We start from the raw sequence: 18,177 nt of genomic DNA on the forward strand, positions 1-18,177 counted from the left end.
GGAAACTGAAGCTTCCAGCTCTTGGAGAAGAGGGAAGAGGAGAGGGGCAGAGGAACAGGGAAGGAAGGAAAGGAGGGGGAGGTGATAGAGGAGAAGCAAGAAAGTAAGAGAGAGGAGGGAGAGAGGATGGAAGGAGGAAATGGGAGATGAAGGCAGGTGGGAAGTAGGGGATAAGATAAAAGGAAAGAGAGAATGAAGGTAGAGAGAGATAAAGGAAGGCGAGAGGGGGGAGGGAGAGAGGTGTGTCTCATCTCCCCTCCATGGGAGTACCCCGGTGCCATTCACCCATAAGTTTCTAAAAGTCACAGAACTACAGCGGGGTCAACAAAGCTGATCGCTGCCAAGTCTGACTACTGAGTTTGATCCCCAGGACCCACATGGTGGAAGGAAAGGGCAGACTCCCACAAGCTCTCCTCTAGCTTCCATATGCCCCTCCCTCAAAAAACAAATGTAATTTAAAAAACTGAAAAAGCGACAGTGAAAGAGCTTAGAAAATTTATTCTCTTCCCTTGAAATGACATACACGGGCAGAGAGACAGACTTGGTGTAGGCTGGAGGGAGAGGTGGAAGCCACGGTGGGGTCCTCTTGCCCCTCAACATCCTAGTTCCTTTCACAGTCCTTTGATGGGGAGTTGAGCAGGGCACCCCCCACTTATCCTAAGCTCAGAATCCAACGTTGAAGTGCGGAGGGTATGGGAATGTGGCGGGGAGTTAGGGGACTTTGCTCTCCGTCTGGTAGAAAAATAGACCCCGAGTCAGTCTGAGGTGGTTTCATTTTGCATACTGGATGCTGGGTTTCAGGAAGGATGCTGTGTATTGGTCCTTAATTGTGACTTTCTGAGGCCCTAGCAGGGCTGGCAGTGCTGGGATGCAGAAGGTCCCCTTGGCTGTGTCTCCTGGCTTCACCTGGCAAGTCCCTACCCATGAATAAGCAGACCAGACCCTCCCAGAGGAACCTGGGCTCTGGGAGTTACTAGCCTGGCAGGTGGGCAGGGCTGTGGAAGACATTGCAGAGAGGGAGATGGGGAGGGAGGTGATTTGGGGGAGTGGTGGGGTAGTGGAGGTGTGTCCTAGCTGTGGGGAGATTCAGCATTCATGTGGGGTATGGTGTGGGACATACATCCCATTCCTTTCCTGCCTGGTGTGGAGCTGGTAGTCCAGGGTCTGGGCTTCCAGAAGGATCCCTGATGGTGTGGGACGCAGTGGGAATCAGCTCCAGGGTGTGTCTGGGATACTAGGGTGCCTGTGGGATCTGAGATGCTGCCACTGGGCTGCTGGGATCTAGACTTAGGGAGTAGACTGAGAACTTGGGGTGCAGGAGCAAAGGGCTTGGAACCCGGTAGTGTCTGGGAGATCTTGGTCTTCTATGGCTGGCATCCAGAGAAGGGGTTGAAGGGATCTGGGGTCTGAGATTGAACAACTGCAGCATCTATGATCCACCCTGGAGCTCACACGCCGGTGGTTCACGGAACCAGAATCCAGGGAGTTAGGACTTGGGACTCTGGGATCCAGTGACAAGAGATTAAGGGTGTGTTAAAATGTATCCGGCAGTCAAAGCAGAAGGGCATGAAACTCCAAGTCGAGGTAAAAGAATTGTTTGGGGTGAGGGATCTGGGATCCAGTAACCCAGGATCTTGGCGTTGCTCTGTCAGGACCCTGTGTCTAAGAGTTCCTGGTTTCTAGAATCCAGACTATGAGGCGAGTGACAGGGAGCTCACCGGCAGATTTAGGGTCTCAGGTCTAGTGAGGCATGAGGGTCTGGTGCCTGAAGAATCTGAGATCTGGTTTATGGGATATATGGATGTGTGCCCTCATGCTTGGGACCATCTGTTGTTGCACAGGGTGGCCCAGCACCCAGTGGGTGAGGCAGGGAAAAGCAGGATCCGGCTCTGGTGTGCGGATGAGCAGGGTCAAGGGGCTTGGGGATAAGGGCTCAGGGCCAGAGTGTGGATAGTTCTGCATTTCAAGTGATGAATGAGGTACAGCAGTTAGGGTCTGGGAGTCTGGTTGTGAAGTCGAGGATCCAATACTGGGATCCAGTGGCCAAAGAGTGGGGCCTAGTGGTACAGATGTCAGAACACAGGGCCAAAGACCTGGGACTTGGGTACTGGTATCCAGCGGCTTGGGTTGGGGGATTAGAACCACTGGTCAGGCCATTAGTTTCCGGCGGTTGAGGATGTCAGTGTGGGAGATGCCGTGATGAAGATGAGGGAATCTTGGGGTGACAGGTTCCCGGTCCCTCACCTGGATGTGACCCCCAGGGCCTGCTTCATGTTCTCGTAGACCACGTAGGAGATGCTTACGGCTGGAATGACCTTCATGAAGTTGGGGGCAATGCCCCGGTAGAGGCCCCACACACCTTCCTGGGATAAGATGTGTCGAAGTAGACCCACCATGGAGACCTGCGGGCCACCCTCAATGGAGGCTGTGGGTGGGTTGGGAGCCAGGTAAGATCAAAGCTTCCCCCTCTCATTTCCCCCTCCAGGCCCACCCCTAGGGGTGGCTAGGTGACTATTTCAAAAGAGGCAAGAGGGTGACATAAAGGAACAGCAATCCCTACCACACTATGGATACCTGAGGGTCTAGGAACTGGCAGTCTTAGGGCCCACACTTGGGGATGAATGGAAACAGTAGGTGTGTATGTGTGTGTGTGTGTGTGTGTGTGTGAGAGAGAGAGAGAGAGAGAGAGAGAGAGAGAGAGAGAGACAGAGAGACAGAGACACACAGAGAGAGACACAGAGAGAGACAGAGAGAGACAGAGAGAGACAGAGACAGAGACACACAGAGAGAGACAGACAGAGAGACAGAGAGAGAGAGAGAGAGAGAGAGAGAGAGAGAGAGAGAGAAAGTATGTGTGTGTAAGTGTGTACAATTAAGTGAGAAATCCCCCTTCCTTAAAGTTAATCTTCTCCTTCTCTTCAGGGCTAACTTCTGCTCATCTTTCCCTCCTCCATCCCAAAGCTGGCTGTTTGGGGGAGCCGTCTGTGGCACCTCAGTCTAAGTCAGGTTCCTACCTCTCCTCTCCTCAACCCTAAATCAACCCTGAATTGTGGAATGATTGCTGACCCTTTCTCCTTCCCAGGGGATAAAGTTCATGAGGGTACAGAGCATTTATCTCATTTGCTGGTTGTTTCTCCAGCAAAAAAACAGGGAACACAAACAATAAAGTTCACAAAAACAGACTCAGGGAAAGCAGAACCGGAAAATAATCCATGGGAGGCAAATACAGAGGGAAAACAGTGAGGAAGCTGAGGCAGGAGGATTGTCCTGAGTTCCAGCCCAGCCTGGGACACAGAACTCCTCTGTGGTGTTCTGTGGGAAAGAGAGCTTCCTGCTCTTCTGGAAGCCCAGAGCTCAGTTGCTGGCACCCATGCAGGTGACCTCCTAGCTCCAGGGAGTCTGATGGGTCTGTATGGATGTCTCAGCTCCCCACCCCCATGCTCATGCACATACGTTCACGCATGAGTGCAGAAATAAAAAAAAAAAAATCGTGAAATAGAAACAAAACACGGTAACTAGGTTGTCCTTAAGATTGGGCATGGGGCCGGGCGGTGGTGGCGCACGCCTTTAATCCCAGCACTCGGGAGGCAGAGGCAGGTGGATCTCTGTGAGTTCGAGACCAGCCTGGTCTACAAGAGCTAGTTCCAGGACAGGCTCCAAAGCCGCAGAGAAACCCTGTCTCGAAAAACCAAAAAAAAAAAAAAAAAAAAAAAAAAAAGATTGGGCATGGGGGTGCACACCTGTAGGAGGCAGAGGCCAGTGGCAGATCTTTGGGTTCTGGGCCAGCCGGGGATACATAGTTAGACCCTGTCCCATTAGATAGATAGATAGATAGATAGATAGATAGATAGATAGATAGATAGATAGATAGATAGATAGATAAGTAAATAGATAGATAAATAAATAGGTAAATAAATAGGTAAATAAATAGATAAATAAATAAAATAATGACACTGTCCTTCCCTGACTTTGGCTAGTTCTGTTCTCAGCAGGCCTCACTCCCTTGTTTTCTCTTAGCTTTGAATAACAGCTCAGGTTACTGGCAGGTCCAGATATGCCACAATGTTGCCTGCGGTACTTCCCTGTACCCGATGCCACTGACTTCTCAGTTGAAGGGACTCCCTGGTCAGCATCACTAGTGGGTAAACTGAAGTCCAGACAACAAGAAAGACCCACAGGAACCCAGCCCAGACTCTACCTCCATGGACTTAGGGGACAGCAGGTGGGACCCAAATGGCTGACTTTCCTACCCCAGCCTCCCGCCCAGGCTTCTCACCTTGGGCCTGCATTCGGGTCCGGACCAGTGCCAGGGGGTAACTGGCAATCTGGCCACAGGTGCTGGAGATGGTGCCACAGGCCAGGAGCACGAGAATGCCTGGGTTTGCTGATTCGTGGCTGTACTGCTGAAGCCAGCGATTCTTCAGAGTCTAGAAGAGAAAGGAACAAGTGTTCTTAGAGTTGCAGATAGGAAGACTCTGGTGTAGAAGACCTTGTAGTACGTCAAGGTTGCTGGTACTAGATAAGATGATGCTGTTTGTCTTCCCCACTGGTCAGAGCCACGCCCCAGCCCGCCTATGGGGATTCTAGGCAGAGGCACCACCTCTGACGGTGGCCAGCCCATCACTGGGGATTGTAGGTGGGCGTTCCACCCTGACCACGCCCCCGGTCCCTCATTGGGGGATTCTAGGAGGGGGGGGGAGAATCCATCCCTGACCACGCCCCAAGCCTGCCTCTGGGGGATTCTAGGTGGAGGCTCAACTGAGGGATTTAAAAAAAAATATTTTATTTGATGTACATTGCTGTTTTACCTGCATGAATGTCTGTATGAGGGCATTGGATCCCCTGGAAATGGAGTTACAGATAGTTGTGAGCCGCCATGTGTAAGCTGGGAATTGAACCCCAGTCCTCTGGAAGAACAGTCAGTGCTTTTTCATTGTTTGCTTGCTTTTTTGATACCGGGTTTCTCTGTGTAACAGTCCTAGCTGTCCTGGAACTAGCTCTTGTAGACCCAGGTTGGCCTCGAACTCACAGAGATCCGCCTGCCTCTGCCTCCCGAGTCCTGGGATTAAAGGCATGCGCCACCACTGCCCTGTGCAATCAGTGCTCTTAACAGGTGAGCCATCTCTCCAGCCCCCCATTTTGGATTTTTAAAGACAAACTCTGGTCCAGATGGGTCCTAAATCTATTAAGTAGCTGAGAATGAACTGGAACTCCTGGCCTTCCTGCCTCTACCTCTCTAGATGGGGTACTGAGGTCCTGGGATGGACCCCAGACTCTGTGCACATTAGGGGAGTGCTCGAGGCCCTGAGCTATACCCTCCATCCCTCTGAAGACAAGTTAGTGCCTCACCGCGGGTCTTAGGGTACTTTAGCTGATGAGATTTATAAGGACGATGGGCGCGGACTCTGAGAGCCACAGTGTCTTTCTATGAAGAAGAGGGACAAAGAGGAGAGAGTCAAGGGACATCAGACATAGAAACGGGACTGATGGATCTACAGTGAAGACGGAACGCTTCAGGAATTGCAGTGACCATCTGTGAATCTAGCTGCACAAGAGGCTGAGGCAGGAGGGCCAATTATGCCTAGGAGCTTGTGATCATCCTGGGCAAGAAAGTGAGACGCTGTCTATAACGAAAGTGGGTAAAATTTAAAATAAAAGAGGAGGAGCCAAGCAGATGGCTCTGCAGAGAAAGACTGCTTCATGAGCAACTGGACCTCAGAGCTCAGGGTGCACAAAGGAGCCAGATGTGGCTGTGCACACCTGTAAACACCGCTCTGGAGAGGCTGAGACAAGAGGATCTCTGGGGCTGGTAACTAGTCAGCCTAGACAAGCGAGTGAGCATGGGAGCCGAGCAAGAGACCCTGCCTTCCTCCCGTCTCTACCTCCCTCACCCTCACAGGAGCTGCAACCAGAGGAAGATGCCTATTCATATGGTTCCTATGTAGCATGTGAGAAACCGAGGGGAAGGAAGCCATGTGCCCCAAACTCTGGAGTTTTCTGGAACCTTCTTCCAAGATCTTCCTCTCCCCACATCTTCCTTCTTTCCTCTTATTATTTTTGAGGGTATATGTGTGTGTTTGTGTGGGTGCAGGGGTGCATGCCCACTGGAGGAAGTGTGGAGGCCAGAGGTTGGCTGATCAGGTCAAGCTCTCTCACCTTACCTTTGGAGACAGGTTTTCTTACTGAACCTGAAGCTCATTGAATGGCCAGTCAGGAAGCTCCAGGATCCTCCTGTTCTGGCTCCCAGCCCTGGAGTTGCAGATGCTCTTCCTAGTGCTTAGATTCACATCCTCTTCCTTGTATGGCAGGCATATTATCAACTCAGCCAGCCCCCTAACTACCCAAACCCCTCTTTTGAGGCAGGGTCTCTTTGTAGCTCTGGTTGGCCTAGAACTCGCTACATAAACCAGGCTGGACTCAAATTATGAAGATCTGCCTGCCTCTGCCTCCTAAGTGCTGAGATTAAAGGTGTGCACTGCCACCACCACCCGTTTAAAAGTCATCTATTTTCATTTTATGTGTATGGGTGTTTTCCTCCATGTATGTCTGCATACCATAAGCATGCAGTACCTATGGGGGGTTAAAAGAGGGTGTCTGATCCCCTGGAACTGGAGCTATGGGTGGCCGAGAGCCACTGTGTGGGTGCTGAGAATATATATGTTAAATGAGTTATCAAAAGCTGTTATGGACTGATGAGATGTCTCAGTGGATAAAGGTGCTTGCAAGCAAGCCTGATAGCTAGGTTTGATCACTGGAACCCACATGGCGAAGAGAGAACCAACTCCTATATGATACCTGCTGACGTCCTCACACACACTGTGACACAAGGACACACACAGAGACATAAACATGACCTGCTCTGGGCTGGCGAGATGGCTCAGTTGGCAAACCTCTTGCCACGCAAGCATGGGGAACTGAGTCTGATCTCCAGCACCTATGTCAAAAGCCAGGCATGTTGTATATGCCTGTAAGTACATTGCTGGGGAGGCGGGAGGCAGAGATATGTGGGTTCACTGATGAACCTCTCTAGCCTCCTTGATGAGCCCCAGGTCCCAGTGACAGATACCATGTCAAAAAATAAGGTGGACGGTATCTGAAAACTGACACCTGAGGTTGTCTTCTGGCCTTTGCGTGCACGCGTGTGCACGTGCAAACACACACACACACACAGTATTCTGTTGCCAGGGACAGTGGTCATGCCTTTAATGTTAGTACTCAGGAGGCTGAGGCAGGGGGATTACCCATGAATCCAGGCCATTATGGGATGCATAGTGAGCCCCCACCTTTAAAGACAAAAGAGCTGTGTTCCAGTTGGTGGAACATTTGCCAAACATGCATGAAGCCCTGGCTCCACACAGCACCACATTGACTTGGGTTGGTAGTGTAGATCAGTTATCCCTGCACTCAGGAGGAGTTCAAGATCCTCCTCAGCTACCTAGTAAGTCTGAGGTAAATGAAGGCTATATAAGACCCTGTTTTGCCCGGGCAGTGGTGGTGCATGCCTTTAATCCCAGTACTCGGGAGGCAGAGGCAGGCAGATCTCTGTGAGTTCGAGGCCAGCCTGATTTACAAGAGCTAGTTCCAGGACAGGCTCTAAAAAAGCTGCAGAGAAACCCTGTCTCGAAAAAAAAAAAAAAAACCAAACCAAAACAAAACAAAAGACCCTGTTTTAAGTAAAAAGGAAAGGAGAAGGAGGGAGACAGAAAAAAAGGGGGGAAGCTGGGAAGATGGCTCAGTGCTTAAGAGCACTGGCTGCTCTTGAAGAGGATCCAGGTTTAATACCCAGCACTCACATGGCAACACACAACCATCTGTAACTCCAGTTCCAGGCAACCTAGCACCCTCTTCTGGCCTCCACAGGTACCACATGCAGTGTGCAGGCAGGTGAACAACCATACATAATAACAATTGAAAATAACAAATAATTGAAAAATAAAGGAAGGAAGAAAAAGAATGTGCTGGCCTGGAGACCAGGCCAGAACCCACACACACTTTGGGGAAGATGGTATCCGAGGCTTATTTTACACCATGTTCACACTCTCAGGAGCTGGAGGGGCCCCAATTCCTACGAAGCTAAACTTTCCATAACTCCAAAGAGGCAAATGTGAACCCCTAGGCTTCATCTGCAGCACCTTAGGGAGGGAAATGGTTATATTATTATTATTCTTGTTTTGAGAAAGGGCCCAGGCTGGCAAATATCCTCCTGCCTCTGCCTCCCAAGGCATGGGATTAAAGGCATGTGTCACCATGCCTACTTGTTATGGTAATCCTCCTGCATCAGCCTTCTGAGTGTTGGATGACAGGCACCACCCTCCATGCCTGGCTAAAAGTGGCCTTTTTATATTTTTGGAAAGATTATTTTTTATTTATGTGTGTGTGTGCCTATGTGAGTGTATATGCACCATGAGAATGCAGTACATCTAGAGACCAGAAGAGGGTGCCGCATCCCCTGGAGCTGGGTTTATAGGGCACTGTTAGACCTGATGTTGGTGCTGGGAACTGAACTCAGGTTCTCTGCTAAAGCAGTAAGCACTCTTAATGGCTGAGCCATCTCTTTAGCCCCATTTTTCTATTTGGTTGCTTTAGCCCCATTTTTCTATTTGGTTGCTTTTTTTTGGCATTTTGAGACAGGGTTTCTCTGTAGCTTTGGTGCCTGTCCTGAAACTAGCTCTTGTAGATCAGGTTGGCCTCAAACTCACAAAGATCCACCTGCCTCTGCCTCCCAAGTGCTGGGATTAAAGGCGTGTGTCACCACTACCCTGCTACTGTTGAAATCTTTTAATTTTTGTTTTCTTCTTTCTTTTTTATAATTTATTTATTTTATTTTATGTTCATTGGTGTTTTATCTGCATGCATGTCTGTGTGAGAGTGTCATATCTTGGAGTTACAGTTGTTAGTTGCCATGTGTGTACTGGTTTGAATCCTGGGCTCTCTGGAAGAGCAGTTGGTACTCTTAACCACTGAGCCATCACTTGAACCCCCCTTTTTCTTTATTTTCCAGAGTCAGGGTTTCCTCTGTGTTACAGTTCTAGCTGTCCTGGAACTCACTCTGTAGACCAGGCTGGCCTCGAATTTGCAGAGATCTGCCTACCTCTGCCTCTCCCCAGTGCTGGGATTAAAGGCATGAGCCACCAGATCTAGTTTAAATTTTGTTTTCCAAGCTGGGCGTGGTGGTGCATGCCTTTATTCCCAATATTCGGGAGGCAGAGGCAGGTGGATCTTTGTGAGTTTGAGGCCAGCCTGGTCTATAAACTGAGTTCCAGAACAGTCAGAGCTTAAACAGTGAAACCCTGTCTAAAAAAAACCATAAATAAATAAATAAACAAAATTTTGTTTTCCAATATTGGGTCTTTTCATATAACCAGGTTGTCTCAAAGCTGACTACCTAGTACAGGCCACCCTTGAACTCTAGTAGATCTCCCTACTTCAGCCTCCTAAGTCCTGGGATGGGAAGTGTGTGCCATCATGTGGAACTGAGACAAGTTTTTTTTTGCATCAGTGACAGAAGGGAGGTATGATATCTGGAGGGATTCTCCAGGGCTTCAAGGGCCACCATAGTTTTGAAGTCTACGATTGTCCTTCCTAGCTATGAGAAGCAAAGAATGTCCTTGACCAGATCCCAGAACGAGAAAGAAGGGAGGGAGGGATGGTAGGTTATCCACAGACCTCGTAGACGGCTAGATCGATTCCAGCATAGGGGATGATGCCCAGCACGTTGGGCAGGTAACCACGGTAGAAGGCACGGGGCCCTTCGCGCTCCAGGATCCGCCTTGCGCAGTCCAGGAGCCCCTTGTACTGGCCAGTTTTCCGTAGAGTCAGCCTTGTCTTCAGTACCTGGGTGAGAACTCTGTCAACCCCTTGAAAAACTACTTCCAAGAATCATCATGCCCAGGAGTGACGTCACCTAGAAGTCGCTACTCACGAAAGCAGATGTCCTGTGGACCTAACTGGGTCTGAGGAGGTAGAGTATCTACATAAAGGCCTGATTTCCATCCCGAGCACCACATAAATCAGGTGTGGCGGCTCGTGCCTGCCACCCTTGCACTTGGCAGGCCTATCCATAAACGGCCTGTTACTATGACTACTACGTTCCTAGAAATTACATCTCAAATTGAGATACCCAGACAAGCTAGACAGGAAACGGCTTCTGGTCTCAAGTCAGGCAGTTAGGGTTACAGTTAGCTCCACACACAGTGCAGAGCGGGGAATGGCTCAGTACAGCAGGCCCACCCTCCCATGCTGGGTCTTCCTCAGGCCCCTCCTCCTCACCTCCATGGGGTATATGATGGTTTGAGCTGTGGCCCCGGCCAGGGAGCCAGCCACGAAGCGCTCCTGAACATGCAGCGTCTCTTGCTGTCCCCGGATGGCCCGCTTGATCTGAGGGTGGAACATGGGGGTGGTGTGAGGCGCATAGGAACCTTGGAGATTATTGAGCATTCCAATGTTCTCCAGCTGGCACGGAGCTGGCCAGTAGGGGGCGTGGTGCAAGCCAAAGCCCTTGAGCCCTTGTGCTTAATTTCTGCTTCCCAAGGCTGAATATACTCTCCCCTGGACCAACCTGTTCGTAAGCCATGAACTTGATGGCTGACTCAGGGGCGATCTTGAGCACGTTGATACCATTGCCCCGCCAGAGGGACAAGATGCCCCCTTCTTGAATCATGTTCCGCAGGCCCCCTAGGATGTTGAGCCGGTTGGACTTGGAGGCGTGGACCTGAGTGGGGAGAGAAGGTAGCCTTAAGATGCTCTCCTAGGCCCAGGACCTGGATGATGGGGTGGGCCCCTTCAGGTCCTCTCACCTGCATGAAGACCTTGAGACGGTCCAGAGGAGCTGTGCCCGTTCGCGACACAGCGCCAGCCACTGCGCCAGCCACCAGCTGCTTCCACCACATGCCAGTAAGTTTCTCCTGCTTGGAGAACTCATCAGGCACCGTCAGGCATTCACCAATGTCCAGGACCTGAGGATGGAGGCTGCAGGTGTCATGTCCCAGCAGAGGAAGGGGATGCACCTGGGTCCTAAGTGGGGAAGGCTCCCCTATGAATTCCAGGACACCCCAGAGTCCACCAAAGGACCTTGCTTGGAGAGTCCAGCTGATCCCATTTGGATCCTGCCACTAAAACATCCAACCAGCAGTCTGGCTATGATACCCTAGGGTTCCTCTGGGAGATCTCCGTGGAGTTCCACTAAAGCAGTGGCTCTCAACCTTCCTAACACTGTGACCCTTCAATACAGTTTTGTTGCTACTTTATAACTATAATTTTGCTACAAATATTTACTGTAATATTTGCTGTAAACATTTACATTTATATAATGTAAATATTTGTGTTTTTGTTTTTGTTTTTGTTTTTTGGTTTTTTTTTGTTTTTGTTTTTGTTTTTCGAGACAGGGTTTCTCTGTGGCTTTGGAGCCTGTCCTGGAACTAGCTCTTGTAGACCAGGCTGGTCTCGAACTCACAGAGATCCGCCTGCCTCTGCCTCCCAAGTGCTGGGATTAAAGGCGTGCGCCACCACCGCCCGGCAATATTTGTGTTTTCTGAATAGTCTTAGGTCACCCCTGTAAAAGGGTTGGTTGTTCGACCCCAATGGGTTGAGAACCACTGCATTAAAGGATCCATTAAGTACTAAAAATAGTAACAGTCCACTGAGCCTTACCAAAGGAGCCATGACTCCCACACAAGAGTCAACTGCAGGGCCTGTGAGAGGGTTATTAAGGTCAAGACATGTGTGATCAAGTCTGAAGACCTGAGTTCAATACCTGGGGGCCACATGATGGAAGGAGAGAAGACTTCCCCAAGCTGTCTTCTGACCTTCACACATGTGCCCCTCACACAAAATAAGTAACTGTTAAAAACAGAATCCAGAAGTGGTGGCGCACGCCTTTAATCCCAGCGCTCCGGGGCAGAGGCAGGGGGCGATCTCTGAGTTTAAGGCCAGCCTGGTCTACAGAGCTAGTTTCAGGACAGCCAGAGGTACACAGAGAAACCCTGTCTCAAAAAACAAAACAAAACAAAACAAACAAACAAAAACCCAAAAAAACAAAAAAAGAAAAAGGTGCCACTGGATTTCACCAGAGGGTCCCCTGATCTCACCAAAGGAGCTACCGATTCTTTCCAAAAGATCCACAGAATCCCACCAAAGAATCTATTGAATCCTACTGAAGAATCTATCGATCCCACCACAGGACCCCAGCAAAGGAGCCAGTGAGTCTTACCTAAGGATCTGCTCTCACAGCGTCTCCTCCATGGGGAGGCCTCTCCTACAAGTCTCCCCCAAGAAGGCCTTTCCCAGGAGTCCTCCCGAGGAGGCTCTCCCTCCTAGATTTCCCAACTGTGGATCTTTGGGGGTGAACATCTCTGGATCTCCCAAGAAGATCCCACTGGCTTTTTTTCCTCAGCATGACATCATCACCACGTTGTCATTTTAAGGCAGTGATTACCTTGGCCTGGTAGCTATGGCAACGACTTGAGCAGAATAATCTGGTGATAACTGGGTCTATGGTAATGGAGCTATTGCACCCCCTGGTAGGGAGGGGGCATTTACAAGACCTCACTAGGAAGTCCACTCACCATCCCATCCCAGCTGCAAGGAATCCTGGGGAAGCATTATCTATAAAGGAAGCAGAAGGCTAATCGAAAGACTCCCTGTGGTGCAGCTTCCACCATGGGGGTGCCATCCGCCATGGGGTCGGACTCAGCAGTGGCGCAGCTGTTTGGGGGTCACCCAGGTCTTGTAAGTGACCCCTCTGGGTGCTCTAATGGAGCTCGAGCATCTCATGGGCTTACCACATCAGACCTCGGTGAATCCTTCTTTTGGGCTGTGTCACCTCACCTGAACTGAGCAAATATTTGTCCACATTTCCCCGGACAAGCAAATGCAACGAGGATCCTGTCAGAACCCACAGACGGACCTCCTCCTCACACCAACAGGCTCCCTCCCCACCCCCAGTGGACTCCTCTGTCCTCCAAAGACAGCGTCTGCCTACATCTTCCCCTCAGCCGCAGTGTGAGCCTCGGAGCCGGCGAGGAGCAGCCGGCAGCTGGCAGTTGTGTGGGTCGAGCATGGGAACACCATTTGGTGTATTTTTCTCCTCCATAACCCTAATTCCAACCTGGAATCTGAGCAAGACTAATGGGCTCTGAGCAGATAGCAGGGATGTCCATTGGGGTTACCAGGCTCCTGAACCCTCAGATGTTGCTGACACCTCCAGAGTCCTGACCCAGCTCTTTTGAGACCCAGGGAAGCTAGCCTCCACCCCTGCTGGTGGCCCCCAACTTACCGTAGAATGCTTCCAGAAATACAGGACATCCTCCACATTCTCCAGAGAGTGCAGCAGAAAGTGGTCTCGCCATTCCTGCCAATCAATGGTCATGGTGCCATCGCGGTCCATGCTGAAGGTGGGGTGGGCAGAGGCTCAGTGTCTGGGCTGGCAGAGGTGGGGTGCTGCTAGCTTTCATGGACTTGGGAAGCACAAAGTGCATTGCTTCTTTACAGCACTGGTTTGTTTATTATTTTGAGATAGGATCTCACTCTATTGCCCAGGCTGGCTTGGAATTCACAGCAATCCTCCTGCCTGAGTACCCAAAGCTAGCTAGAACAACACCCCATGCCTGCATTTTTTTTTTAAAGGTAGGATCTTACCCTAAAGATCAGGCTGGCCTTCAACTCATGCGCAATCCTCCTGCCTAGCTTTCTGAGCACTGATACGACAGCCATGTACCATCTGGCTAAAGCATTTTCAAACCTTTTAAAAATTATTTATCTTAAATTGTGTGTGAGTCCTGAAGCGTGATTACAGGTGATTGTGAGCCAGCTGGCTTGGGTGCTAGGAATCAAACACTGTTAGAAGAATAATTCACACTCTTAACCACTGAGCCATCCGTTTCTCAAATGTTTTGTCAAGCCAGGCTTTTACTTTATAGTCTAAGCTGGCTTGAATCTCAGAGCAATCTCCCTGCCTCGACCTCCTTAATGCTGTGTGCTAGGGCTATACTATTGTATCTGATTTTAAAAAATAATTTATTATTATTATTACATTTTATTTTTTGGTTTTTCTTTTTCATTTTTTAAATATGTATGTATGTATGTATGTATTATGTTATACAATATTCTGTCTGTGTGTATACCTGCAGGCCAGAAGAGGGCGCCAGATCTCATTACAGATGGTTGTCAGCCACCATGTGGTTGCTGGGAATTGAACTCAGGACCTCTGGAAGATCAGGCAGTGCTCTTAATTGTTGAGCCATCTCTCCAGCCCATATTTTTTTGTTTTTTCGAGACAGGGTTTCTCTCTAGCTTTGGAGCCTGTCCTGGAACTCACTCTGTAGGCCAGACTGTCTTAAACTTACAGGGATCCACCTGTCTCTGCCTCCTGAGTAGTGGGATTACAGGTGTGTACCACCACCGTCCAGTATTTATTATTATTTTTTAACGTACATTGGTGCTTTGCCTGCAAGTATGTTTGTGTGAGGGTGTCCTGGAACTGGAGATACAGACAGCTGTGAGCCGCTGTGTAGATGCTGGGAATTGAATTGGATCCTCTAGAAGATCAGTCATTGCTTTTAACTGCTGAGCCATCTCATGTGGCTTTTTAAAACAAATTTACTGTGTGTGTATGTATGTGTGTATGTGCTCATATTTGTGCCACGGCTTCACGTAGAGGTCAGGGGACAACTTGCTGGGTTGATGCTCTCCTTCCACCATGTGGGTATTGGGGATCCAACTGGCCTCATCAGGTTTGAGGGGCAAGCACTCTTACCTACTGAACCACCTTGCCAGCTTCACATGCCTGGATGTTTGGAGTTGTTTTTAAGGAAAGTCTCATTCTGAAGTCCAAGTTGACCTCTAAGTCATGGCAATCCTCCTGCCTTGGCCTCTTAAGTGCTAGGATGACAGGTTTGGGGTCCCAGGTATGATCCAGTCACATTATCTAGCTGACTCACCTGTGTAAGTCCTTCAAACCAGCCCTGTGTGGGTAGCTGTAGCACCTACTAGTGCTTTTCAGGGTCAGACAGGGACTTCAGGCCACTGGCCTAAGATCTGTTTGGCTCCGAAGTCCAACTTTTCAGCCCCGCCCTCCCTGGAGCCGGGTCTGGGGCTCAGAGGACAGAACTGTCTGGCAGAGGAGGGATGGGGGTGGGGACGGGTCTGCAAGGGCCTGAAACTCCAGTAACTCACCTGTGTAGGATTTTCTCTGCCTGCTCCAGCGAGATAGAGATGCCCAGCGCTCGGAAGCTTTGCTGAATCTCAGAGACATCGATGTGACCTAGAAAGGGTGCCCCAGGAGACACCCAAGCCAAAGACTGGACAAGGGGGATCCAGAAGCGTGTGTGTGTGTGTGTGTGTGTGTGTGTGTGTAGGTAGGTCAGAGGTCAATGGCTGCGTCTTCCTCAGTCTCTCTCCATGTTTCTTTTGAGACAAGGTCTCTCGCTGAATCTGGAATTCACTGACAGTGAGCCCCAAGATCCTCCTGTCTACACTTCCCCAGTGTAGACAGTGTAGACAGTGTAGGTCATAGGTGGGCACCACCCCACCCAGCTTAATGGGTGCTGGGGATTTGAACTCAGGTCCTTGTGTTTGCCCAATAGGCACTTTACCCACTGAGGGAGCTTCTTAGCCTTGGGGGGGGGATTTTTGTACCAGTTGTGGGGGCTACTCAGAGTTGAAACTGGGCAGTATTGGGGTGGGGGTCCTCCATTACCAGGAATGAATGAGTTCAGGGATGATTGCAGAGGTCCCTCTGCTAGAAGAGACTAAAGCAATATTTGCTTATTTATTAATTTTTCAGTTCCTCCCTCTCCAGCATATGTTCTAGGGATTGAACTCAGGACCTTGTGGTTTTGTGGCAAGCACTTTACCCCACTGAGCCATCTGTCAAACCTTAAGGCAATATTAAGGATCCTAGAAGACACTTGGTCGTGGGACTGTCCCTGGATCCAAGAGTCCCCGAAGCTACTATACTGTCCAGAAAGAAACATCTGAGGGTAGAGACAGGGGTTCTCTGCTAAAAGGGATCAGGAGGTGGCCGGTTTGGGTTCAGATCACCTAGTTGGGGCTGAGAAGAACTCCCAAAATAGCCTGTGAGTCAGAAGCAGCCCTGCCCTTCTCCCCAGCACTGCGGGTTCTAACCCATCTGCCCATCCCCCAGTTTGGAGCCCATCTCACCATCCTGGTTGCGGTCAAGGCTGTGAAACATGAGCAGAAGGCGCTGCTCCCGCTCCTGCAGGTAGCGGGTGAATTCCTCCAGGCTGAGGCCACCATCTGGATCAGCGTCCCCCTCAGAGGAGATGCCCTGGGAGAGAAAAGCAGGGACAGAGGGGACTGAGCAGACTGCACCCCCACAGTGTGTATGTCTCAATATGCCTCATGGCCCAGGAACTCAGAGCCCCCTGTAACTCAAGAAAGGGGTACAGGGGCCATCATCCCCGCCCCTCAAATCAGTCCACTTTTCAGCAAGATGCCCCAAGCCATAGTAGGTGTCTGGTTGCTGCCCAGTTCTCCTGGTAGGCAGACTGAGACGTTTCTAAGTCACGGAAGTGGTTCAAGGTCATAGAACTGTGAAGTGGCAACCTTGGGCACATTTTGTTTTTAGACACGGTCTCGCGTAACCCAGGCTAGCCTCATTGTCTTCCTTTTGGAGAATGACCTTGAACTCTGATTCTCCTGCAACACCTTGTCCCCCAAACCTGCCCACTAGCTTTTTCTTATAAAATCCGTCTTCTTGGCAGTCTTGGGGTGAGGGTGGGGTGTTGTGTTAGAAACAATCCTGATTCAAATAGGGCCCAACAGATCAAAGCCAATAGCCATGGGACCTCTACATTCCCACGGGAAAAGTGGGACCTTAGACTCAAGGTCAACAAAGATGCAACAAGTCTGTTTCAGGGACATCTAGGGGCTCAGGTGTAAGGGACACCTGTGACACACGGAGGAAGGGTCAGTTCTTGCCTCCTTTCACCGCCATTGCCACCTCCCATGCTGGGGCTGGAATCCAGGACCTTTGCACAAGCTCGGAAAGAGCTCTACCACTGGGCTGCACCCAGGCTCAAATTCCTTCCTAGATAGGTCGGACCCCTGTAGAGGCAGGGTGGCCTCAGATAGACTGAATCTCCGGCCGGGGCAGGCTGGGGCAACCAGCCAGGTCCCAGAAAGAAAGCACCAGCGGGGAATGTAAATAAGAGACTAGGGTAGCTAGCTGGGGGCTCAGTGGGTGCCCCAGCAGGGTGGGGAAGTTGTGTTCACTGCAGGTGGGAGCGGGTCACCCATCAGATCGTGCAGAGAGCAGCGGAGGGTGTGTCTCCGGGCAGTGGATGGAAAGCCTCCCGCTCTACGTTGCATTCTCCAGCAGGCACCCCACAGACCGGGGGGGGGGGGGCACTGGGTCCTGGCAGCCGCAGGCGCTGCAGGCCCGGGGCCTTGGCAATCTTGTCTCGCGACGCCTTTAGGCCAGACGCTTGCGGGTAGGGGGGGAAGGGAGGTGACAGAGATGGTTGGTCCAGCCAACAGGTAGCGTGCAACCGCATTCAGGTGCACCGGTTACGGCGCGGGCGGGCCCTGCAGCGGTGGTCGCTGCCCGTGGTACCTGCTGTGCACCGTCGGGATCGCCCCCTCCCAGCCTGGCCAGCCCCTGGCGCAACTCGTGCACGTCCACGCGGCCGTCCTTGTTGCTGTCCAGCTCCTCGAACAGGCGACTCCAGCGCTGCCGCCGCTCCGCGTCGCCGGAGCCCCCCCGCATGGCGCCCGCCCGGGGGGGAGGGGAGGCCCCACAGCGACGGCCTCGGCGGGGGCTTTCCGGCTCCCCCTCCCCCCCGGGGTCCCCGCAGGGCCAGCTCCCGCGATCAACCGCACTGCAGCCTCTGCACTGCGGGGCCGAGCTCCGGCACTTGCTGGAAGTGATAAACGCTAGTCGTACCCGCCCGCCCCAGAACTTGCGTCTCCTCCTCCGACCCGAATTGCTGGGGGGAGGGGGCCGGGGGCGGAGCAGGGGGCGTGGGGAAGGAGTCTAGGAGGCTCTGGTATTGCACATCTGACAGCGCCCGCATTCCTGAAACGATAGGAAAGGCGAACACCTCAGTATTTGGTTTGCCTCAGTTTACCCTTCTCCTTAAATGGTTTGGCAGGGAATTGTCAGGGATTGGGTTTTGTAATACCGTTCCTTTCGACCTCCCTCTCCTACGGACCCTCATC

At 51.1% G+C, this 18,177-nt stretch overlaps 1 protein-coding gene across 2 annotated transcripts; it reads right to left on the reverse strand.

Annotated features, from left to right (window-relative positions):
* Nucleotides 1–478: 478 nt before the first annotated feature.
* Slc25a23 (solute carrier family 25 member 23) lies at nt 479–17,959 on the reverse strand. 2 transcript variants are annotated; one of them, XM_038338190.1, is made up of 11 exons: nt 17,573–17,959; nt 16,159–16,285; nt 15,172–15,259; nt 13,274–13,385; nt 10,797–10,955; nt 10,559–10,711; nt 10,270–10,377; nt 9,667–9,834; nt 4,809–4,842; nt 4,277–4,427; nt 2,283–2,425 (listed from the first exon to the last, which is right to left on the reverse strand). In XM_038338190.1, the coding sequence occupies exons 1-11, from the start codon at nt 17,723–17,725 to the stop codon at nt 2,416–2,418; spliced, it is 1,263 nt and encodes a 420-aa protein (XP_038194118.1). In that variant the 5' UTR covers nt 17,726–17,959; the 3' UTR covers nt 2,283–2,415. The 2 variants fall into 2 exon arrangements, with proteins under 2 accessions (XP_038194112.1, XP_038194118.1); XM_038338184.1 differs by lacking the exon at nt 4,809–4,842 and having other exon boundaries at nt 479–2,425; nt 17,573–17,944.
* Nucleotides 17,960–18,177: the final 218 nt, after the last annotated feature.

The sequence above is a fragment of the Arvicola amphibius genome, chromosome 1 (genome assembly GCF_903992535.2).
Source record: "Arvicola amphibius chromosome 1, mArvAmp1.2, whole genome shotgun sequence".
NCBI lineage: Eukaryota > Metazoa > Chordata > Mammalia > Rodentia > Cricetidae > Arvicola > Arvicola amphibius.